The sequence below is a fragment of the Poromitra crassiceps genome (assembly GCF_964638095.1).
Source record: "Poromitra crassiceps genome assembly, chromosome: 12".
NCBI classification, from domain to species: domain Eukaryota; kingdom Metazoa; phylum Chordata; class Actinopteri; order Beryciformes; family Melamphaidae; genus Poromitra; species Poromitra crassiceps.
The window spans coordinates 14,929,835-14,955,101 of record NC_139632.1 but is presented as its reverse complement, the minus strand read 5'-3'; the positions used below and the strand labels follow the sequence as shown (position 1 = coordinate 14,955,101).

The 25,267-nt window shown below is 45.4% G+C and overlaps 1 protein-coding gene across 1 annotated transcript in view; it reads left to right on the top strand.

Annotated features, from left to right (window-relative positions):
* cacna1ea (calcium channel, voltage-dependent, R type, alpha 1E subunit a) overlaps window positions 1–19,067 on the top strand; it is a gene marked incomplete at both ends in the record, with an annotated part of 139,103 nt that extends 120,036 nt beyond the window's left edge. The window contains 19 exons of the mRNA XM_083647225.1: window positions 604–744; window positions 2,709–2,910; window positions 3,480–3,644; window positions 5,369–5,479; window positions 5,584–5,664; window positions 6,430–6,624; window positions 7,217–7,308; window positions 8,922–9,093; window positions 9,304–9,431; window positions 12,193–12,289; window positions 13,269–13,374; window positions 13,546–13,653; window positions 13,885–13,985; window positions 14,198–14,304; window positions 15,137–15,296; window positions 16,478–16,606; window positions 17,245–17,392; window positions 18,029–18,210; window positions 18,504–19,067. Of these exons, the coding sequence (XP_083503351.1) occupies window positions 604–744; window positions 2,709–2,910; window positions 3,480–3,644; window positions 5,369–5,479; window positions 5,584–5,664; window positions 6,430–6,624; window positions 7,217–7,308; window positions 8,922–9,093; window positions 9,304–9,431; window positions 12,193–12,289; window positions 13,269–13,374; window positions 13,546–13,653; window positions 13,885–13,985; window positions 14,198–14,304; window positions 15,137–15,296; window positions 16,478–16,606; window positions 17,245–17,392; window positions 18,029–18,210; window positions 18,504–19,067 (2,989 nt within the window). The remainder of the gene's footprint in view (window positions 1–603; window positions 745–2,708; window positions 2,911–3,479; window positions 3,645–5,368; window positions 5,480–5,583; window positions 5,665–6,429; window positions 6,625–7,216; window positions 7,309–8,921; window positions 9,094–9,303; window positions 9,432–12,192; window positions 12,290–13,268; window positions 13,375–13,545; window positions 13,654–13,884; window positions 13,986–14,197; window positions 14,305–15,136; window positions 15,297–16,477; window positions 16,607–17,244; window positions 17,393–18,028; window positions 18,211–18,503) is intronic.
* Between the last annotated feature and the right edge of the window lie 6,200 nt (window positions 19,068–25,267).

Sequence of the window (25,267 nt, the reverse complement as noted above, 5' to 3'; positions counted from 1 at the left end):
AATAAATAAAAAAGATCACAGATGCAGCACAATTATACAGTTACCTTTTAATTACCTTTATTTAATTATAGTTACCTTTAAATTACCTTACAGAAACACAAATGCGTGAAATAACAGAAGGAAAAAACGGTGTGGTGCGGCTGAGAGAGTACTCCGGTCTCACACTCCAGTACTACTCTGACGTCATCTTGACATCACGTGACTCTTGTAGGAAGACAGATGTGGCTGCGCTCCAATCAGCAGCCGCTACGTCAAAGCAATCACCAACAAGCTGCACCTGGGAATGACAAACTATCAAAGAGCCAACGACACCGACGAAGAGAATAACCCGCAACGCGGAAGTAGAACACGGAAGCATCGTCATCGACCAAACGAATCCATTCACAAAACCAAATACAATAACAATAATAAGAAATAAACAACCTTCATTCGTTTGTTTTCAGCGCATTTGTTCTGTGGCTCCTCGTCCTAAAACTAGACTATAAACTTGTTAAACATGCTTTAAATAGTATACTAATAAGTAATACTATTGCATTGTATCACTCATAGCATTTCTTTAATGTTTTCTGATGCATCCTTGTGGTTCTCCTGTTCCTCCTCTAGGGGTAACTACATCGACTATGCGAAGGGGGGGAAGAAGGAGGTGAAGCCAAGAGACTGGAAGAGACACGAGTTCCACTACGACAACGTCATCTGGGCGCTGCTCACTCTCTTCACTGTTTCCACTGGAGAGGGATGGCCACAGTGAGTGCGACCTGGGCCAGTGGCTCAGTGCTAGTCCACATGGACCAGTGGATCAGTGCTAGTCCACATGGACCAGTAGATCAGTGCTAGTCCACATGGACCAGTAGATCAGTGCTAGTCCACATGGACCAGTGGATCAGTGCTAGTCCACATGGACCAGTAGATCAGTGCTAGTCCACATGGACCAGTGGATCAGTGCTAGTCCACATCGACCAGTGGATCAGTGCTAGTCCACATGGACCAGTGGATCAGTGCTAGTCCACATGGACCAGTAGATCAGTGCTAGTCCACATGGACCAGTAGATCAGTGCTAGTCCACATGGACCAGTAGATCAGTGCTAGTCCACATGGACCAGTGGATCAGTGCTAGTCCACATCGACCAGTGGATCAGTGCTAGTCCACATGGACCAGTGGATCAGTGCTAGTCCACATGGACCAGTAGATCAGTGCTAGTCCACATCGACCAGTGGATCAGTGCTAGTCCGTCATGCTGGATAGGGAGATCTTCTCAGAGCCTCCATGCATGTCTGGCATCATTACTGTTTCTGAATTGACCTTTGAACAGCTGCCTCTCTGGTTCCTTGGTAATGATAAAATCTGACCTTTGAGGTGAGGGAAATGTTATCGATGTGATTCATTTAGCGCAGATTTTGCCTTTCATTATCTCATAATAAGGTCACACCAATACTTCACTGAAAATGCCTACAAGGATCTATTATTCAACTATAGTGAATCGATTTGTGCTATGGACAATTTTAAAAACAATTGCCGTGACCAAATACCAAACTGGTATTTGAGAACCCAACCTCAGTGGAATCCCAAAATCCAAATCCCTGAATAATCTGTGCCAGCCCTGATAACACACATGAATAATCTGTGCCAGCCCTGATAACACAGATGAATAATCTGTGCCAGCCCTGATAACACAGATGAATAATCTGTGCCAGCCCTGATAACACAGATGAATAATCTGTGCCAGCCCTGAATAATCTGTGCCAGCCCTGATAACACAGATGAATAATCTGTGCCAGCCCTGAATAATCTGTGCCAGCCCTGATAACACAGATGAATAATCTGTGCCAGCCCTGATAACACAGATGAATAATCTGTGCCAGCCCTGAATAATCTGTGCCAGTCCTGATAACACAGATGAATAACCTGTGCCAGCCCTGATAACACAGATGAATAATCTGTGCCAGCCCTGATAACACAGATGAATAATCTGTGCCAGCCCTGATAACACAGATGAATAATCTGTGCCAGCCCTGATAACACAGATGAATAATCTGTGCCAGCCCTGATAACACAGATGAATAATCTGTGCCAGCCCTGAATAATCTGTGCCAGCCCTGAATAATCTGTGCCAGCCCTGATAACACAGATGAATAATCTGTGCCAGCCCTGAATAATCTGTGCCAGCCCTGAATAATCTGTGCCAGCCCTGATAACACAGATGAATAATCTGTGCCAGCCTTGATAACACAGATGAATAATCTGTGCCAGCCCTGATAACACAGATGAATAATCTGTGCCAGCCCTGATAACACAGATGAATAATCTGTGCCAGCCCTGATAACACAGATGAATAATCTGTGCCAGCCCTGATAACACAGATGAATAATCTGTGCCAGCCCTGATAACACAGATGAATAATCTGTGCCAGCCCTGAATAATCTGTGCCAGCCCTGAATAATCTGTGCCAGCCCTGATAACACAGATGAATAATCTGTGCCAGCCCTGATAACACAGATTGTACCTGAATAATTTTCAATAAAGCTATTTAAAAACCCAAAGCAGTCTGTTCAGCTGTCTGCCTTCCCCTCTATCTAGCTATGCCTTGATGGATTAAAACACATGCTATGCATTTTCAAATTGATAATTACTTGGGTTTATATCGTTATTATTATTATTATTATTAATATTGTTGTTGACGATGTTGTCATTATTGTGTCTGCTCTTCCAGGGTCCTGCAGCACTCTGTCGATGTGACAGAGGAGGACAGAGGTCCGAGCCGTGGCAACAGAATGGAGATGTCCATCTTCTACGTCATCTACTTTGTTGTCTTCCCTTTCTTCTTCGTCAACATCTTCGTGGCTCTCATCATCATCACCTTCCAGGAGCAGGGAGATAAGATGATGGAGGAGTGCACCCTGGAGAAGAATGAGGTGAGGAGGGACACGGAGGCACGGCAAAGCTCTCTCTCTCTCTCTCTCTCTCTCTCTATCTCTTTTACATATGGCTCTCAGTCGAAGTGAAACACCAGCATTCTATTCAACTTTAGAGGTGTTGGCAGGGAGCCACAAGAGAGCTGGAGAGGCTTCAGCGTAGGTGCTAGCTGGTGATCAGGTCCGCTAGGTGGAATGTAACACACTCTTTACGATGCTCTTCTCCCCCTGACAGCCGATGGCGTTAGAGACTTGTCATATGGGAACTCCTGGTCAAGACAAGAAAACCCCTGAGATCTCCCTCACACATAACAAGGGAATTATACTTATAATGACCCATACCTCAGACTCTCTTTGAGAATAAATAAACGGCCCTGTAAAAAAAACATAGCTTTCTCCCTGTAGATTTACAAGCAAAGAGGGACAGAAAAACAGACAATCTTGTCTTAAAGAAATTGTTTGACTGCCATGCCGTGTTGTTGACTTTTTCATTCCCGCCTGCCTCCCTCCCTCCCTCTCTCTCTCTCTCTCTCTCTTTCTTGTCTCTCTCCTGTTCCCTCTGTTCTCAGCGGGCATGCATAGACTTTACCATCGGTGCCAAGCCCCTGACCCGCTACATGCCCCAGAACCGACACACTTTCCAGTACCGTCTGTGGCATTTTGTGGTGTCACCCTCCTTTGAGTACACCGTCCTGGCCATGATCGCACTCAACACCATTGTACTGATGATGAAGGTGAGGATGATGATGGGTGAACTTTTTTTTTTCAATATTTGATTTAGCAATTTTCAAAACATGAAAAACAAAAACAGGCTCAGACACAAGAAAAAGAGAAAAAGCATACATATGTCATCAACATTCCAATGTTACAGCGTGGTGCTACCAGCCACGTAAGGTGCTTATCATGTGCTTGTAGGAGATGCACGTGGGATCCCACGCAAGGGGGTCCATGAGAAGTCAGCTGAGCGAGGTACTGGTCGCTTTTAAGTTAACCTCGTCCAGGTAGGCCAGAAACGAGGCCCAGATAGTTGAGAATTTCTTAAGTGAGTTGGTCCTCAGGAACCTGAGTCTCTCCATACGTATGACCGAGACCATGTCCGTCAGCCACAGCTGAAAAGAAGGTGGAGAGGGGGACTTCCACTCCTTCAGAATGAGTCTCTTGGCGACAGTCGTCCCCTGCGTCAGAGACTGTTGCACAGCCGTAGGGAGGAGCAGAGATGGATGGGTGAACAAGTTTAACCAAATTAATATCTAGTCTACATCTCCTCTTTCTCCCTCTGCCATCACTCTTCAAAATGACGTGTGCATGATCAAATGGTGTCACTTTCTGCACACCCATGTTTGTTACTGTATTAGGGAAAACCCAACTCAGCAATGATACTTTCACAGTTTAACAGCAACACACACTGTTACGGGCGTGCGACTGTTAACACGTTGCTTTTAAAGTAACCATGAGATGGGTCGTGCCTAACTACAAACATGGACGTGTAGAAACTGACACATCCTTTTGAGTTGGGCAGCAGCACTTCCACGGCCTGTGATGTTTGCATCTGGCTCTACTGATCTCTCCTCTAGTCTAGACGCTGGTTGCTAATATTTTTCAGGGTGCCCCCACCCCCCCCCTTCCCTCTCACCGCTATTTATTCCCAGACCTGGCCTTTTCCTGGGCTGTGATGGTTGTTCAGACAGACAGACAGGCGCAGGGTGACTCAGCCTGGATTAAATATTGATCTATAATGTCCAGGGGCTGCTATTTAGCATGACCTCATTAACTGTGGCTGCCGCCCCCGGAGGAATGGCTCCTTTTATAGTGCCCCAGATGAGAGGTTCAGAGAGGAAGGCACTATTTATGGGTCTGAAGGAATCTTCCATCAACCTGCAGCTCACCAGGGTTCAGGTGTGTGGATCAGAGCGCCGCTGTCATGAGGTGGGTTGATGTACAGTGAATCAGTCGGGGAATATATTACACATTTTATCCTTTTTTGTGATCACATTTTTGTTGTTCATTTAAAGGTCCCATTTTATGCTATTTTTAGCTGTTTAAAAGATGTCTCATGAGTCTTTGAAACAAGGTTATGAATTCAGTTGCACACAAAAAAACACTCAAGTCACTTGAGTGTTTTTGGCGACTAATCAGCCCTGATTACCTAATTCAACATTTCGGCACCGTTAGGTCACCCGCAGGGGTGCTCTCTACACTTCCTGCAAGATTCAGCGTACATTATTATTTTTGCACCATGCATCTGTGTAACAGACTGTTCCATGTACCAAAAAAGTAAGTAACCATTGCTGTCTCTGCAGAGTGTGGGGCCTGCCAAAGTGACGTTAAAGCAAAATATTATTATTTTCTTAGCTGCTGTTAGGCCAGCTAGCCAGACCCGCAGTTGTATCCTTTATTCCTAAAACAGATGATTTGAATAATTATATATCTTTTACCTGTACCGCATTTGTGTTTTCAGTATTACTCGGCGTCGCCAGCGTATGAGGCTGTGCTGAAGCACCTGAACACAGCCTTCACTGTTCTCTTCTCCATCGAGTGTGTCCTCAAGATCATGGCCTTTGGCTTTCTGGTGAGAGGAAAAGAGCCGAACACAGTGTCCACGCAAACTCAACATCACAAAATGCAGGCGTGTCTTTGTATATGACTCATAGCATCTCTTCCCTATTTCTACAGAACTACTTTCGAGACACGTGGAACATTTTCGACTTCATCACTGTGTTGGGCAGCATCACTGAGATAGTGGTAGACTTGCAGGTAATATGAAAAGCATGAACAAGTATGAATGAAAGTGTGTGTACTAGAGTGTGTGCAGAAAACAAATCTGCATTTCGGGATTTTGCAAGGAGAAATCCCCTGGCGAAATCTGATTGGCTGGGCTGCGTACATCGGTGCATCGTTCAATCAAAATGTATCGCCCCATGAGTTGCGTCACACCGGCTGTGGTTGGTCAATTCATATGTCTGTCGCGCATTTTGTTTTGGTCTTAGGGGCGTGGTCGTTTTTCAGGAGGTGTGCACCAGATGTAGATATCTAATCTATTTATGTCTGGCTACTGCAAAACTAATGCCCTATTGTCCTCTTGTCTGCACAGCACTCGAGTTGAGCTATGCAACTGCTGGACAGAGCCATGATCTGTTTGGAGACCGATAATAAGGAGAACTAACACACGCATAGATCAAGAACATCAGTCAACATCACGTAATGTGTTTTTAATTCGGTGGAAGTATTTTTCAATGAAAGGTAAAACAACACATATGGTTTATAGTGGGACTTTCCCTGCCCACCCCATTCACTTCAATAGAACTGGCCCCATGGGCGGAGTTTGTTTTTTGTTTTTCCTGCAATTGGGTGGCTGTTCTGGAAATTGCTCAGAAACCCCTTTATTGTCAATATACCTTGGAAAGCCATACATCCCCCGAATGTCCTACGTCTCTAGTTTGTGGTTGTAAAGTTTTACGAGGCTGTGATTATCCTAGTATCTACTACAAGTAAACATCTCTCTTTTCTCTCCTCTGCCAGTCTTCAACACTGGGAGAGACGTTCAACATGAGCTTCCTGAAGCTGTTCCGTGCGGCTCGTCTGATCAAGCTGCTGAGGCAGGGTTACACCATCCGGATTCTTCTGTGGACCTTCGTCCAGTCCTTCAAGGCCCTGCCCTACGTCTGTCTGCTCATCGCCATGCTCTTCTTCATCTACGCCATCATTGGCATGCAGGTCAGGAGGCGCATGCACAGACAGATGCGTGTTCAGTCCACGTCTCTCTCTCCAGACACCTCTTTAACGCATTACCATTTGGTGGCCATTTTTATCCGAAGTGCCTCACACTGCACCATGAGAAGATTTATTTTGAGCACAAGTGGCCCCAAGGGGACTCAAACGCTCCACAGTGATGGTGTTAATGCTCCTACTGAGCTATTATAGGACAACATACAAACAATTTTGCAACCCACATGCTTTTTATTATGTATTGTATATGTATTTTTACTGCTGTCTGGTAGAAACCTTGCATCTCCCAAATATAGTCTTTTCAGGAACTAAGAAAAAGGCCTTGTCTTTTGCTTGACCACCATGAGTTTTTGTGTTGATCTGATTGATTTTGAATGGATTTCATCAGCCCAAGGGTTGTAGACTGTTGTCATCCTGTAGAGATATTATCCTTCAGTTGAAACATGAAAGAAGTTCAAACATGTTAAGTTAGGACATTTTCACCAGACAGCGGCAAGTGTGTGACTATCTGCCTGTCTGTGTGTTTTGGTGGAAATGTTTGACACTTTTTGACCTTGTCTCATTTGTTTGTATGACTCAGGTGTTTGGGAACATTAAGCTGGATGGGAAGACTCACATTAACCAGCACAACAACTTCAAGACCTTCCTTGGTGCCCTGATGCTGCTGTTCAGGTAGGACACACTGGTATCTGCAGTCTCATTCTTCATGTAGCTTGGTTCAGGTAGGACACGCTGGGATCTGCAGTCTCATTCTTCATGTAGTTTGGGACTTGTATATGTTTATTCAATACCCAATGCTGTTTTTTGTTGTTTGCTGTTTTTTTTCCTGATTTCCCCCCCATTTTCTCCCCAATTGTACTTGGCCAATTTCCCCCCTGCAGCCCCGGTCCCTGCTCCACCCCCTCTGTTGATCTGGGAAGAGCCGTAGACTAGCACTATGCTTCCTCCGACACATGCGCAGTTGCCAGCCGCTTCTTTTCACCTGACAGCGGGGAGCTTCACCGGCAGGACGTAGCACGTGGGAAGATCGCGCTATTCCCACCAGTTCCCTTCCGCCCCGACCAGGCCCCCCGACCGACCAAGGGAGGTGCTAGTGCAGCGACCAGGACACATGCCCTCAATCCGGCTTCCCACCCGCAGACACAGCCAATCGTGCCTGTATGGACGCCCGACCAAGCCGGAGGCAACACGGGGGCGCGAAGGCAGGGAATCTACCGCTACACTACCCGGACGCCCACCCAACGCTGTTAGACAGGGTCATAGACAGTCTTGGTCCAATCTGAAACACTTGGCCACTCATTACTGTGCTTGATCCAGTGGCCACTTAGCTTGAACCTTCTATTGTCGCCACTGCCTTTTCATCTCAGTTCAATTGAGATCTGGCAATGATCCAAACCACAATTGATTCCAGCTAAATAACAGCATTCTTTAATGCACTTTGAATGATGCTGCTAGGTGGCAGAGAGAAGGTAAGTACCCTAGTGGTCATTCGGTATCCTCGATCGATTTCTTCTTCTGTGAAGCGCTAAGTGTTGACAGTGTGCTTACAGTATTTCTCTCAGTTCAGGTTCAGGTTTATTGTCATGTGGATAGAAAAAAGTACAGTCTGTACTCTGTACACTTCATTTCAATGAAAAGCGTGTGTCCTGGCTCTCTGCCCTTAAAAAATCATGCAAGTAGGTATGACGTTCTGGGTAATATTTAATCTGCATTAAATGGATAATGAAGACAATACAACAATGATTATTGCATATACCTTGAGGGCTTCAAAAGACCAACAAAACACAACCAGACACACTTTGTGTGTGTGTGCGTGTGTGTGTGTGTGTGTGAGACAGAACACATGGCCACTGCTGATAATTCTGTGCACCAGAGGGTAAAAACTGTCTGTGAGGTGGGTGGTGTATCTGTGAGGAGGGAGGGGGGGGGGTGTCTGTGAGGAGGAAGGGGGGGGGGGTGTCTGTGAGGAGGAAGGGGGGGGTGTCTGTGAGGAGGGGGGTGTGAGTCCTGATGCTTTGCAGCAAAAAGATAAATAGCGCTTTCCAGATGGCACAATTGAGAGTAGACGTGACCTGGATGGCTCGGGTCCAAATCAATGACTGTGTTGTGTGCTGACTGTGTTGTCTGATGAGCGTGTTGTCTGATGACTGTGTTGTCTGATGACTGTGTTGTCTGATGACTGTGTTGTGTGATGACTGTGTTGTCTGATGACTGTGTTGTGTGCTGACTGTGTTGTCTGATGACTGTGTTGTGTGATGACTGTGTTGTGTGATGAATGTGTCCAGGAGCGCCACCGGGGAGTCGTGGCAGGAGATCATGCTGTCGTGTCTGGGGGGACAGCAGTGTGAGACGGACACGTCTATTCCACAAACACCCACATCCAACCACGAGGGGAGCTGTGGCACAGAATTTGCCTATTTCTACTTTGTCTCATTCATCTTCTTCAGCTCCTTCCTGGTAAGTCAGGCAAACTAACATGTAACTAACTACTAGTATAACTCCTGATGACGATACCTCTAACTTGTAACCACATGCATTTTTATGCCTTGTACAAGTCTTTTTACATTAAAGGTCTCTAACTGTTGAAGGGAAATGTTCTACCTTCATACACATGGGTCTCCACTCAGCTGATGCTTCTCTTTCCTCTGCTGTCTGTCTGCTCTCCAGATGCTGAACCTGTTTGTGGCTGTGATCATGGATAACTTTGAGTATCTGACTAGAGACTCGTCTATCCTGGGGCCCCACCACCTGGATGAGTTTGTCCGGATCTGGGGGGAGTATGACCGCGCCGCCTGGTTAGTGTCTCTCAGTCGCTATATTACATCCAACTCTTCATCAAAACTGAAAACTGCTCCTCTCTCTCCTCGCCTGCTCGTACGCCCATTTTCTCTGTCCGACATTAAACGCCATGAGAATAATATTCGTGTATAGAGTCGTCTCCATGCGAGCAGGCGAGGAGACAAGAGAGGAGCAGACAGAGGTGCAACCAGTAAGACAGCGAAGCTCGCGCTGTGTCACCACGCAGGATTTCCCCTCTCTCATCAACACAACAGCGCTGTGCTGGAGACAATTCTTCCATGTCCCAAAAGTGAACTGGAGGAAGCGGCCAAAACAGAGGGACCGAATGGGAAACTATCCATCAATCAGCTAAATATATATATAGTCATTTCCATGTTGCCAGACACTATTGACAGTTTAAGCCTCCCAGCCGGCAAAACAAGCAGTTTTATTAGCAAACGTGTATTGACGATGCGGTGCGCAATTGCCCGACTGGGTTACACTGTGTAGTTGTTTGAGCACATTGCTCCAGCTGTAAACAAGGTTATCTCAGTGAGTACTCGACCAATTTGGAAAACCATTGTCACGATGAGTTTATTAGACACATACAGTGTACAGTGTCCAGGTTAGGGGAAAAAAACAAAATTATCCTTTAAGTCACCAAATGCACATTCCAACACTCTGATGTACATGTTGTTGTTACTCATGCATTCACCACGTTATGAAATAAGAATGTAAAATTATGAGACGTAATTTATGAAGCAAAATTCATACCAGAAGTATTTCCTGAAGAAAACCAGCTATGTATTTTGCTTTGTAAATTACAATGTCTCGTAATTTACGCTATTGTTTCATGACGTGATGAATGCACGAGTCATGTACATACTGTAAGAGTACATGAGAGTGTTTTGTTACATATTGTTACATATTGTTTTGTTTTAATGCTGCCGTTAAGTCCTAAAACGATTCTTTTCAGTGTTTACTGTATGTTTTGTTTGTTTGTTTTATACTCCAGAGGATGCATCCTGTTTTGCCTCTTCCTTGTTGTGGACTATACATCTGTAATTACCCACAACTAAACGCATGTATGTTCTTTCCAGTGGTAGGATCCACTATAAGGAGATGTACAAAGTTGTACGCACTATCTCACCTCCCCTGGGCTTTGGGAAGAACTGCCCCCACAGGGTGGCATGCAAGGTTTGCTTCCCCCACGTCAAACAAAATCCCCTCTTCCTCGTGGGATCCTTCCTTCCTATCCCTCCTTTCCTTCCCTTCACCAACTCTCACGACCCTGCCTGACCTTGAAGGGGTTGGGGGGGGTTACTCAGCTCTGCCTGGTTCAAAGAATGACCATGCTCCAGTCTCAGGGTACTAAGGCACAGGACATCCCTACTACATCAGTAGTGAACATGCATAAGATTTATTTTATCAAACCACTTTAAAAATGTTTGAAGTCCGCTTTTGAAGCTCTTGGTGTAGCGTTTCGGGGGAAGCCTGTCTCTTTCTACCCATTGGATCTGGCTTAAATCAGGCATTCAGCATACTCTAGACACACGCACATACATACATACATACATACACACACACACGCGCACACACAGTGCTGGGGAGTCGTTAATTACATGTAGTTCAATTACTAGCTTATTTGCAGTAGTTGGGTGGTAGTTTAACTACATTCAAATCTCAGTAACTTTTTAATGAACTTACGTTGGGTCATGCAGTTTAATTACAAACTACATGTCCGTAGTATTTTCATGATGTTTTGTTGTTTTGTTTTGTTTTCATTCAATATGTCGCAATGCCACATCTCATTGACCACGGTTGTCATTTATTAACAATCTCCTGCTATTGGATTAAAATCACCTGTGGTTTGCGACCAAGATGTCTGCGATCGAATACTATTAATTTCCCTAGAAAGGTATAATTTTCCTGATTCCACCTCAACACTTGCTCGCTATCCTCTCCTTAAAACACATCCCCGGGGCTGCCTGCATGAGGATTGGCCTGCTGCCCTAGTGCCTAAATCAAACACACCTACACTTACCTCTTACCTCTGTGTAACAGGGATTCCACACTCAGATTGTGATCATTTCCAGTGATGTAGATGGATGTACCGTAGTTGGGGGGGGGGAGGGGGGAAGTAGCTAGTAGTTTGGTAGCCTAGGTAAACCCATCCCCCACGTGACCTGCTCTCAGACCTGCTCTCAGTCACTAGGAACAATGAGAGCAGATCACGTGGGGGCTGGGTTTACCTAGGCTAGTAGTTTGGTAGTCTCGCTTGCCAGACTCTCCCTGCAAAGATAGGGGGAGGATAGTAGTTTGGTAAGCTACAGTTTTAAAGTAGTTTCCCCAACACTGCACACACAAACACTTAGAATATCTACTTGGTAAGTATTCGGTATTGGCACCAGATCCAATGAGGCGGTCATTCCTTTGCTCATCCTGTCCAAGGTTGTTTCTCCCTTCCCAGATTTCTATGCCCTGTCGGCAGCATAGAAAGAATACAGCCTGTGTCCTTTTCTTTATTGACTCTCTCCTTCTGTCTGATGACATGGAATAATATGTTCTCTTTTATCTCCTCCATGTTTTTTGTCCCTTACTTTTACCCTTATTCCTCTCCTGTGTTCTCTTCCTCCTCCATTCCATTGGGAATGCATTCCTTGACTCCTCCGCTGTTATTCACTCTCTCCCTCATCACCCACCCCCCCCCCCCCCCTCCTTCTCCTCTTCCTCATCCCCCTTCTTGTCCTCATCTCCATGGCTACCTGGCGCCCCCAGTGGTCGTATCCATTACAATGACATGTATGAGATGTTGACCAACATGTCGCCACCTCTAGGCCTCGGCAAGAAATGCCCCTCCAAGGTGGCATATAAGGTAGACTAAACACTGGAGATTGACAGGCACTGCCTTCATATTTTAATCCACAGGGAGCACTGTGAAACCCCATTTTGTGTGTCATACATTGGATACCTACAGGCATTTTCTCTGTTTAATTACATGATGGAGCATTTGTTGTTTAAACAGCTTTATGTTCCAGTGTTTTTTCCATTGGCAGCGGATGAGTGCTATAGTAATCATTTGCTGCCTGTTTTGGTATCGCTTTGCAGCTTGGCAGAGTAAGACATCATTATCTGTTTGTTGCTTTGATGAAAGAGGCTTGGTGGAGTTTATTTTTCTAAGCCAGTCAAAAGGTCTTCTTAATGAGCAAGTTGTTAAACATCTAAAGGCTCAAACTTGTTATCGGCGGACGTTTGCTGTCAAATGTTTACATGTCTTTCATTCTTCCTTCTTTGTTTTTTCTTACATATACCTGTCTGCATGTGCCTCTTGCCTCAGCACGGTGTTTCATCTGTGTGTGTCTGTGTAACGTGTGTGTGTGTGTGTGTGTGTGTGTGTGTGTGTGTGTGTCTCTCTGTGTGTCTGTGTGAGTCTGTGTAACGCGTGCGTGTGTGTGTGTGTGTGTGTGTGTGTGTGTGTGTGTGTGTGTGTGTGTGTGTGTGTGTGTGTGGGTGTGACTGTTTGTGTGTATGAGTCTTCTAGCCTGCATGCATGTTCCATTGCAGATGAATGCTATTCTCTTACTGCACAGTGTGCTGTGTGAGTCTCTTTTTGTTTTGCCAAACCAAATAAAGACTACACATAGGCTCCAGTCTGTATACTGAATCTGTAGTTAATTGAACCTACTGTAACCAATCACAGAATTTATAGATCAGCTATTTTGCAAAAACAGCTATGTCAGTTTATGGTATAATTTTGAACACTGCTACCGTGTATCTTTAGTTTAGTTTGGTTTGTTTGTTGTTTGGTGCGCTGGATTGTGACTGACCGTCTCTCCTCTCCCGCCTGCCATCAGAGGCTGGTTCTGATGAACATGCCTGTGGATGAAGGGATGACCGTCCACTTCACCTCCACCCTCATGGCCCTCATCAGGACCGCTCTGGAGGTCAAAATAGCCAGAGGTGAGAGAACAACTCCAGACAGGCGTTGACATTTGTAAATTTCCTCAAAGAAATTAAGTTAAATCACACATGCCTGTGTGTGTGTGTGTGTGTGTGTGTGTGTGTGTGTGTGTGTGTGTGTGTGTGTGTGCGCGCGCGTGCGTGCGTGCGTGCCTGCGTGCGTATTTCCAGGAGGAGAGGACCGAGGTCAGATGGACATTGACCTGCAGAAGGAGATCAGTGTCATCTGGCCTCACCTCTCTCAGAAGATGCTGGACGTACTGGTTCCCCTCCACAAAGGTGACATAAGCATTACTCCTCCCACTAAACAGCATTCCTTCATATCTGGAGGGTTTCAAATGATTTAGAGCAGTATTATTAGTAGGAGTAGGAGTAGTCAAAGTAGTAGTAAAATTAGATTTAATTTTGTTTCATGTGTTCATGGATCCACATTAAGTACCACCAGAGGCTCAGACTCAGTGTATGGACCATTTCTGCTGCAGAAAATTCTCTCTGCTCTCTCCCTTCCAGCCAGTGACATGACCATAGGAAAGATCTATGCCGCCATGATGATCATGGATTACTACAAACAGAGCAAGGCCAAGAAGCTGCGACAGCAACTGGAGGAACAGGTACTGTGCAGCTCCGGATTTTTATTAGCTCCTTTTGCATTCTCTTTTTGCTTGCTTAACCATTGTTTTAAATTGGATGCTTTGGAAAGCATGTTCTTTTCTGAACTGCATTATGAACAGTTTTCACTTGACTTTATTCATTGCAATGAATGGTGGTTTATAGCTCATCTTAATTTCTCATCTCTGTCTTATGTGCCTTTTCCTCCCAACAGAAACATGCTCCTATGTTCCAGCGTATGGACGCCTCCTCTCTGCCTCAGGAGATCCTGTGCAGTGCCAAAGCCCTGCCGTTCCTCACACATAGTGCCGGATCTGCTCTGTAAACCAACAACTCTTAGTATCTCTTCATACTGGCTTGTGGTTTTTTAATGTGAATGTTGTTGTTTTCACTTAATGGATTCCGGACACTCACTCTGCTATTCCCAATGTGTCCTGTACACAATGGTGTGTGTGTGTGTGTGTGTGTGTGTGTGTGTGTGTGTGTGTGTGTGTGTGTGTGTGTGTGTGTGTGTGTGTGTGTGTGTGTGTGTGTGTGTGTGTGTGTGTGTGTGTGTGTGCGTGCGTGCGTGCGTGCGTGCGTGCGTGCGTGCGTTTCATGTCCGGCAGTGTTGGGCAAGTTACTCAGGAAATGTAATAAGTTACCCATGACGTATTACTCCTTTACAAAGTAAAACAATTACTTTACTTATTACTTGGTAATTAGTTACATTACTAGTTACTTTACCATTACTTTTGCCCCCCCTCCCCCCCCCCCCTCTTCTGAAAAAGTGGCACACAACCTGTTTAGCCAGCTCCTTTTAGAACTGAATCCACTTGATTGGAACAATAATTAACCTTACAGGAGGAGTCAACAATCAGCCAAACTGCATATTTTTGATTTATTTACCTACCTACTGTAAGACAAAAAACGAATCGCGTTCTGCAATTGGCTCGCATAGCCAGACCTATCTCCAGCACTGGAGAAAGCAATGTAGTAACTTGAATTTACTTGGACTAGTAACTGTAATATTATTACTGTTTTGGAAATTGTAATCCCTTCCATTAGTCGTTGCTGGGGGAAGTAATATATTACAGTAATAATATTACCAACTAGATTACTGCCCAACACTGTGTCTGAGTGTGTCTCTCTGTGTTTCCCCTCCCCTCACCAGAGGTGGCTTTGTGGCCCTGAGCCCCATCTCCCCCCAGGACATGTTCCTGCAGCCACTGGCTCACTCCATGGCGGAGAAAGATGGGGAGGAGGACGACTACCACCTGCCCTACCACCACCACTACTACCAGCCACACCAACACCACCACCTACACACACTGGTAATGAGCTGGTCTCAACAAAACAAGAATATGGGGTGTCTGGGTAGGACAGCCGCAGCGGTAGATCCCCTGCCTACCAACACGAGGGTCGCCCGTTCGAGTTACCTCTGGCTTGTTCGGGCGTCCAATCCATACAGGCACAATTGGAAGCCAGGTTAGGGGTATGTGTCCTGTTCGCTTCACTAGTGCCTCTGGTAAAAAAAAAACTTGATTTAAAAAAAAGAACGTGGTCAACAACTTGTGAAACTGGTCATCAGAATTCCATTGAAGACCCCATGCAATGTCATCTCTACTTCTTGCTTTGATGTATTTCCTGTTGAAACAAGATGTTGGGTGGGACCAGAGTAATATAGATGACAGAGTGGCACCAACAGAAGTCCAAAATGCGTGTCTCATGTAGCGGGGGAGTAGCCAGGAAGGGGGCTCGCGCTACGTTTGAATGCATAAAATAAAGCTGATAATATACAATTTGATTCTTTAAACGTCTGACCCTTTCAAAAGTACATCACATGGTCCATTCTGCTGCAACTCGACAGCACTGCTTAATCCTCGCAAAAGGTAAAAAACTAATCCATTGGAGTGAATAGAGATGTCGCGACTCGCGACTCTACTATATATACGTCTCTGGGTGGGACTTAAGATTGTGGGGGTTTTCCAGGAAGTAAAAGTAATGCGAGTTAATTTCATGCAAACTTAAATGTAAATACGGTATTGTGTTATTTTTATTTAATTTAGCCTCTGTCATCTTGTTTCCCAAGTTGGCTGAAACTGAAATTTTGTTCAACATGACTCACCAACAGCCAATCATGATGCTAGCAATTTTCTGGCTCAGACATGAGCACTTGGCATTGTGTTTGCTAGCAGTATGAATAGTGTAGTCTTGCATTATTTTTTGCTTTTGCTGCTAGAGAGAGAATATTCTCAGTTGAGTGATAAAAGAACTCAACGCAAAAACTCTTGACAATACACTGTATTTATTACTAAACGTTCGGTTATTATACAGTACCATCATCAGAGCATCCTCATAATAAGTCAGACGATTAATTTACTCACTTCCAAGATCCAAGGTTGCCCATTGTCCTCCTTGTGATTTATCAGTATCTCAGCCTGAAAGTTAGAGTGGGCTTGTGGCTGGAAAGTCCCCAGTTTGAAGTGAATGAAACTCTGTATTATTTGCATAGGTGCCAGAGGTAGTGGAGTACAGCCGAGTGAGGCAGCAGGCCAGGCAGGACGGCACAGTGGTGAGATCGCCTCAGCGGACAGCGTCTATCAGAGCATCCTCCATGCCCAGACTGGCTGTTGATGCACACGTAAATACTTTGTAATTAACTTTTTCCCACAGCACTGTGCCAGCAGGCCCCGCAGGGGGCAGGGGATGGCAAAGTCAGGACACTCACTCAATAGCCCTGTTCGGAATCGGTCCCTAATGACAGAAATAGTGGACTATTTAGTGTGTCACCATTTTTTTTAAGAGTGCCCGAATTCTCAGCTGTTAATTTGATTCACTATTTAGTCCACTATAAAATATCCACAAAGCACAGAGATTTCTAGTGAACAGCGAATGTACCCTACATTTTCGCCGGTATACCACAATGCAATGCGGTTCTTTTTACCGAAGGGGAAGAAGAAAGTCGTTAGCTCGCGAGCTAACAAGCTTGTGAGCTACTTGACCAGCAAAGCTTGCTATTTAGGAGACAGCACCATAGTTGACAAAACCACACATGCACGTAATTATAATTTCAACGATTTATTTAGACAGCAATTATATTTGAGCAATTATATACATGGTTCTCTCAGCACGTGTGTGTGTGTGTGTGTGTGTGTGTGTGTGTGTGTGTGTGTGTGTGTGTGTGTGTGACTGTGTGTGCCTGCGCGTGCGTGCGTACATGCATGTGTGGTCTCATGCATGGTTGGTCATGTGTTTGCTCATCTGGTTGTATGTACGTAGTCTGGGACAACAGCAGACAGTAAGCTGATGAAGCGCTCCTTCTCCACCATTGGAGACCAGTGTGTGAACGGCCTGTGGCAAGAGGAACACTCTCTGGAGAGAATCAGCCCCGACCGCACATACAGGCCACGACAGAGGAACTACAGAGGTCAGTTACCCATACTGCAACACTGGGACACTTATACAGTAGTCCCACTTCTATTCACAGTTACGCTGCTTTATTCATGACTTCTGTAGTTGTGGGAAAACCTGAGAGTGATGGAATTTGAAGTGTCTGTTTTACAGGCAAAGCTATGGAAAGTACAAAGGGCAAAAGGTTTCATGGAAGGTTAATGGAAATTCAGTTATTCGGAGAACAATCAATAAAGCGTTATATTAATAAAAAAAAAAACATTACAAAAGCCTTTGTCAGGGTGTGGTCATGAATTTTTTTTGGTCAATCACATCCAAAATGGCGCAGTGTTCTTGATTTATGTCTTTAAGGGGTTCAAATCTTATGGCGTTCCTACGCCAAGAGATAGCATTTGTTATGTTTTGTTTTTAAATACTGATCTGAGGTAGCCATTTTGGATTTAAACATGGAATGGAAAATAAAATGTTCTGGGAATTTTGAGGGAAGTTTGGTTGTTTTGTATTCAACACCGAGCTGGGCTGCTGGTGGATTTAGGTACCTTTGATTAAACACAGATGACAAAATAATAAAATCCAGATTAAACTGAAGGTGGTCTTCTTTCCTTCATATTTCTTTTTGACTAACTGAAATGTACAGTACCTCGACTCTCAGGCCCCAAAATCAACCACAGAGAAGCGGGTGTTCAAGAGCGGGGGCGGTCTAAGGAACGACGCCACCTGCTGTCTCCTGACGTGTCACGCTGCAACTCTGAGGAGCGCAGCCAGGACCAATCACGAGAGAGGAGACTGTCCCGCTCACCCAGCGAGGGACGTGTACATGCCTTACAGAGACAGGTGGGAGTACATACGCTTCTCAATCCCAGTTCTCATTCTAATCATCCAATCAGAGGCTATTTTCATTCTAATTATCCAATCAGGGGCTATTTTGCCATATCTTGGGGTGCGAGGTGAATGCAGATAACTACCTGATAGATAATGGATAGAAAACCGGCATGGTCCGTTCTTGCATAAAGACATTATAACTGTGTGTGCGTATGTGTGTGTGTGTGTGTGTGTGTGTGTGCGTGTGTGTATGTCTGTGCGTATGTGTGTATGTCTGTGTGTGCGTGTGCATATGTTCTTTGCAGGTCAACACATCAGGCAGCCCCGCCCCTTCAGCCTCAGAGTCCGGAACGCCGCGGAGTCGTCGCCAGCTGCCTCAGACTCCCTCTCGCCCGCGGCCTCACATCTCCTACTCTCCTCTGGTCTGCCAGGCCCACCCCTCTCCCACACCAGCAGCCTCCTCTGAGGGACGGACCCAGCCTCAGGGCGGCCCCGGGCTCTCCACAGAGACCCCGTGGAGTGCCGACAAGGAGGGCGTGCCGCTGGCTGCAGGCCAGGGCTCGTCCGGCGGTCAGGCAGCTCAGATTGCGGGAGCGAGCCACTCGTCCCCTCACCGCTACACCTCCGAGCCCTACCTCCCGTTCCACGAGGACCTCCAGAGTGGCGAGGCGGGCGACAAGCAGGAGACCCTTACCTTTGAGGCTGCCATGGCAACCAGCCTGGGACGGGCCAACGCCATAAGCTCCGCCCCTCAGCTCAGACACTCCTGGCAGGTTCCTAACGGGCATTTCCGCAAGCACTTGGGCCAGGCCAGTCCGGCCGGCACCAGCGAGCTTCTGAGTGACACGGACGAGGACGACCGCTGCTAGGGAGCCAGAGGAGAAGAGAGGGAAGAGGATGGAGAGAATGACTGGTGACCTCAAGAGCCGCCACACCAGACTCAGCAGAGACTCTGACAACTGGACAGTGTCAGTACTAGTCATTTTACACAGCCAGTACTGAGTACCTGGATGATGTATCTGTATGCTTGGACTTGTGTTTGTGGGAGTGCGTGTGTGTGTGTGTGTGTGTGTGTGTGTGTGTGTGTGTGTGTGTGTGTGTGTGTGTATGTGTGTGTGTGTGTGTGTGTGTGTGTGTGTGTGTGTGTGTGTGTGTGTGTGTGTGTGTGTGTGTGTGTGTGTGTGTGTGTGTGTGTGCGTGTGCTCTCAAGAGAGAAAGTTAAGCTAAATCAAGAGATAAAGCTGAGACTGACTGTACTGTAAGTAGCTGATTGCAGGCAAACCCACATGGTGCCAACTCGGTGTTTTGATTGTTATTTGAACAAAAAGATGGTGAAACAAAGATTCAAGGTGTCCTAACTGCTCGGACCCGGGAAACCCGATTTTAAGTGCGTTGCGGGGTAGGCGAACATACAGTACAAGTAGCATGTAAAACTGTAATATGAGGAATGTATTTTAGCCTATTGGTTCTGATGTCCTGGTAGTTGGAGAAGGTTGCTGTCCTTACTGTGTATGTTTAGATGAGTAGCAATGAAACAGCGGTTGATTCTGAGTATACGACTGGCAACCAGCCATCCCACACTCAACAACAAGTGCGTCCACATGCTTTGCGGGCATTATACAGTCACATATCTAATACACTTTACGGGAAGTCAATACGCCTATTTCACATTACACCCAAACCAGCCATTTTGTGTCGAAAATGCAAGAAGTAACACAATATAAAAATGAAAGCTCATGCTGTTGATATAAATTGTATATCATTTATATCAACAGCATGAGCTTTAATTTTTATATCGTGTTACTTCCTGCATTTTTGACACAAAATGGCTGCTTTGGGTGTAATGTGAAATAGGAGTATTTCCAAGCAACCACTATGCTGCAACCAAGCAAACACATAATAAACCAGGACATAAACCAACCTAAACTGAGCTACTGTAAACCCTCAAGTGAGACCCCAGCTGATAGCAATGACAGTGTGAAGATTAATATTGAGCACAGTACAGGTTCAGGTCGGTGTGAAAAAGATGCTAAAAATAATCACTAACCAGATTACAGAATATGAGACAGCTGTTGCCTCGGGATACTGGAGCATCAGTTGTATATGATTCCCACTGAAATCAAAAGGGCTTTTCACACTACACTTAACCAGGGTCAAGTGAGTCTCTTAGCCTGGGGCCAAGGGAGCTGTTCCAGGCTAAGAAAGCTTTCACACACAATCCTCGCCCACTCCAAAGTGGTCTAATCCCGACTTCAGCCTGGCCCTGGGCTCTACTAACCCTGGGCTAGTAGAACTGAGTGTGAATCGCATAGCCCTGGGTTTAGGTTAACCTGGGTTAAGAAGTGTGTTGTGTGAAAAGGGGCTAAGTTAGCCCGGGGCTATCTTAGCCTTATTCTTACCCCAGGGCTAAGATAGCCCTGGGTAAGAGCATGCAGTGTGAAAAGCTCCTTTAAAGAGGTGTATCACAGACCAAAATGAAGATCTATAAAAATCTGAGAGACTGGATGAGTCTCCTAGCACTTCTGGTAGACTGGACGTCAGTTAGCAGCTATATCCATGAGTACAAGCCCGTCACCAGGACAGGACCAGGGCAGAACTAACACAGGCCTGTTCTGTTCTGGTCATGGACTACAGTATAATCACAGTCGGTTGTAGGACAGACAGTGTCGGTTACTATGCGAAGGCAAACTGATGTTCGTTCCACAGTCAATATTCTTGTGCTGGAAAACCACTGTTGATGTCATGTGCTGCTGGGTGCCGAGTCAGAGGGTCGACTAAAGCCATTTTTCTTCCTGTACATAGAGCCGAGGATGTGTCTTCTTCAGGATGTGTTGCCTTCTTTCATGATGTGATGATGATGATGAAAACTAACTGTCCTTTATACATGTGATGCAAATGATTTCAACATCATGGATGTTTTTACAAAAGAGCAATCACAGGCACACTATGGTTTTGTCTGTATGTTAATTGCCACATTATTTCTATCATAGCGCACTATAACTAGGTTTGCGTTTTGCTCTGTAGTCGAGTTGTCTCCATTGGCGTGATGGTAATGATCATGATAACGATGATGATGAACGATGTGTCTATTTTGAGCTGCCTAAGTTTTCTTATTTTACTGTTTCCATTACGTTATATAGGATTTATAACCTATTGGACCAACAAAGTAATTTTTCATCGAACACCAGATAGCGAAGTGTTTACGCTTCTTATTTTCAATCCCATATCTTTGAACATTCCAGCTTTCGAACACTTACCGTTCCCTCTAAATAAGATAGTTTATGTAAATGTATATCATTGTGTTGTTGTGTTATTGTAATATGTTCAGTTTGACATGTTTCTGAAATGTGAATATACTGTAGGACATATCTGGAATGAGGTTCCACAGGCCAGAAGAGGTATTTCCCACAGAAACCTGCTTGAGTCCAGACACTGGTGCTTTCAGACTGCAGGAACTTTTTCACAGTTCTAGGAACAGTTGGAGGAACTCTCCCCTTTTTGTTGTGTTCGCACTGCAGGAACTGGGAACCATTTTGAGGGACTTTTTAGCTCCTACTTCAGGGTAGGTATTTTCCCAGCACAAGAAGAACCTTTAGTGGTCCAGACATAAGTGTACATTAATTGGTCGAACTACTAGTAGCGGTCAGCATGCTAACCACTGTCGGTACCAGATGTGTTCAGGCTACCCAAGTAGATCAAGTACTTACACCGGCTTACTTCACTTCAGCGTTCCTATGGTTTCCTATTGGCGGTGCAAATGCAAACAGAAAAAAGCCCTTGGAGGTATGTAGTTCTCGGAGGAGCTCCCCAGTGGACAGTTCCCCTCAGGGAGTCCCCAGAACTGTTTGGTCCGAAAGCGCGTGTGCTGGACTAAAAAATATCTCTTTTAGTGGAGAAATCTCCATTGAAGTGTGTTGAGTACAAGGCTTGCTTTCTACAGAACACAGGTTAGGATTACAGTCTCTAGGACCATGCTTAACATGCACAGTACAGTCTAGGACTAACCTTGATATCAATCTGTACAGAACAGCCTAGTCTGTGCCTGGGGAAACCGGCCACAAAAAGACCTCCCTGTTGAGCCTGGATTTCCTGGATAGAGATGCTTTCTGGTAAATATGTAGGATAAATTGTACAAAAATAAATCCATGTCTAATTTATTGCACTGTTTATATTGTATTTTAATCATGATGCCTGTCTATGACTTTGACGAAGAAGTGTTTGCATATCTGTTTAAAGGACAATTAAAGATAGATCAATTGTCTTTATCTGTACTGGCTGATGTAACTGCAATTGTGTTCATTCCAAATTAGCTTACTTTGTCACTAGCAGTTTTCAAAGTCATGATATAGAGTTAGTTTGGGTGCAATTAGGTTTACTTGTTAGCAACCAATAAAACATGAGCATTTGTAGCCTACCTGAGAGAATTAGCCACATGGTAATATGTTTTTGAGCAGTCAGATTACTTGACTGGAACTGCCTGTTGCATATTCTCAGCTGTCAGCAACACAGAGGCCATTTACACCTGGCACTAACATGTGTTTTCTGTGATCAGATTGCAATCTGATAATGCTTGATCACTTGAAACTACTACTAATCTGATCACCTAAAACGCATGCTAACGCCAGGTGTAAATGAAATCAGGCTAATGTGGTCAAGCACTATCTGATTGTAATCTGATCACAGAAAATGCATGTTAGTGCCATGTGTAAATGGCCTCAAAGAAAATAACAGCCTGGGTCCTGGTTGGATAAATCACACACACAATGCTTCAAATGTATTTTATGATTTCATAGTTTTGGCTGAACCCAGTCCGCTAAAGGACTGTGTGTGTGTGTGTGTGTGTGTGTGTGTGTGTGTGTGTGTGAGAGAGAGAGAGAGCGTGCATGTGTACCTACCCAAAATAACCAGGTGAGAAAGGTTCAGTTGACGGGAAACCCAGCAGAGAAGTAGGTGAGATATCTAGTTTGTTGACGAGAGATCATTATTTAAGCTGCGCGTGCGTGCGTGAGTGTGTGTGTGCGTGCATGTGTGGAGGGAGATAGGAGAGTGGAGGAGGGAAGACAGGGATGCCAGTGAGGCCCACCCCTTCTGGTCCTCTCCAGCAGCTGCAGCTTGTCTCCAGCAGATGTGGATCTTCTCTGCCCGTCTCAGGTGGACGTTATGTGGGACTCCTCGTGGCTCACTCTGGCTGGCAGAAGCTGCGGCCCGTCTCATGGGAATGTCAGGCTGCTCCTGCTGGTCTGGGTTCAAGCCTGCTTGTCTGTGGTGGTGTGTCAGGAAGTGGCCGGGCCATGGCGGTGTCCTCTCCATCCTAAAGCAGAGGATCATGGGAGGGGCAGAGGAAAGATGCCATCATCAAGGGTGAGAGGTAAGAAGCCTTAGGATTAGATACATATCTGATAGCTATTTTTGAAATCACCTATTGCTTTGATGCATAGCATATTATTAACCACTTAGGATTTCACAGGACTAGAACCTACACCTACTGCTTTCTGCTATCCCCTTTTTTTAAATCAAGTTTAAAAGAAAATCTCCCCCGGCTGTCCCGGGCACTTTGTTCCACCCCTTCTGCCGATCTGGAGAGAACTAGACTAGCACATGCTTCCTCTGATCCATGCACATTTGCCAGCTGCTTCTTTTCATCTGACAGCGAGGAGTTTCACCAAGCAGGACATAGCGTGTGGGAGGATCATGCTATTCCCCCCAGTTCCCACCCACAGACATGGCCAATTGTGCCTGTATGGACGCCCGACCAAGCACGGGGGCTCAGCGACCCTCCTGTTGGTAGGCAGGGAATCTACCACTGCACTACCTGGACACCCCACCTTTCTGCGATCAGTTGCATTTTGTCTTGTTTTACCCCCTGATCATTTTGGAATCTGGTGAAACTGTTACTCCAATCCGATTTGGATCTGCCGATAGTAAAATGAAAAACCTTGTTGTACTGTTGTACAGCCTTGTCCGTATGAGGCAGAGCATTCTCCAACATCTTATAGCGATGGCCTCATACTTGGTGTGTTTCCACTTCAGCATTCCACACAGACAGCTTTAGCAAATGGCTCCAGTAGCACTCCAAGCCTTTGATGTCCTGAAGACAATCTGCCATGGACCAGCTCACTCCTCCAACAACATAGCAAGCACTTCAGCAGCTTCTACTTTAGGAATATCGCTGCTGCTGCTACTACTTATTCCTCCCTATTTCTTCTTAAAACAACGTTCAACCAATGCTACTTATTCCTTTATCAAGTCTTAGCTGATGAAGACTGTGTTGCACAGTCAATTTCACTACTGTTGATGTTCTATTGGAAGTCACTTTGGATAAAAGTGTCTGCTAAATGACATGTAATGTAAATTTAATGATGTTGGTCACACTGATGTGGGAGAACATGATCATCAGATCATCTACTCATCAGTTCCTGGTGTTTTAACTTCTATATCCACTCTGCTATTTGCTGTTTATGTCTACTTGATAGACCAGCACCAGCACATAGTGTAACTTTTTGCTACCCCCACCCCCCCCAAAAAAAACAACAACAAGAGGGTATGCACACCCACTGGAACACGCCCCCTCAATCGGGAATGAGTGTCAAAATGAGTGTCAAGTTCCTCCCTGAGCAGCAGGTGTCAGTTATCTAGGCTGATTACTGCATTCAAGCTCAGTCTTGCTGTGACTCAGTGGGCGTGACCCCACAGTGACTTCTGCCTCTGTGACATCACATGCATACCCTCTCCATCTTTTTGAAAGTCACCCCACTTATTTTCAGATAACTGTCTTGTGTTTCCTTCCAGAGGTGGATCTGCTGGAGCTGCTGGACCTGCAGTCAGCCGGTCATTACAATGTCTCAGTAGCAGAGGATGAGCGAGGCTGTCGGGCATATCAGATAGGACAGTACGCTACACTGTTCCTACCTACACTCACAGCATTCGGCCCTCAGTAAGTCTTTCCCAAAAGCATCTTGCCAGTCTGATTCCTTGCATTACTGTATGTTCCAGGGGAACTTGGGTATTAGAATGGGGGTTGGTGACAGTTGGTGTATCAAGTGGGCATCTTGCATCACAGATGTTTAAC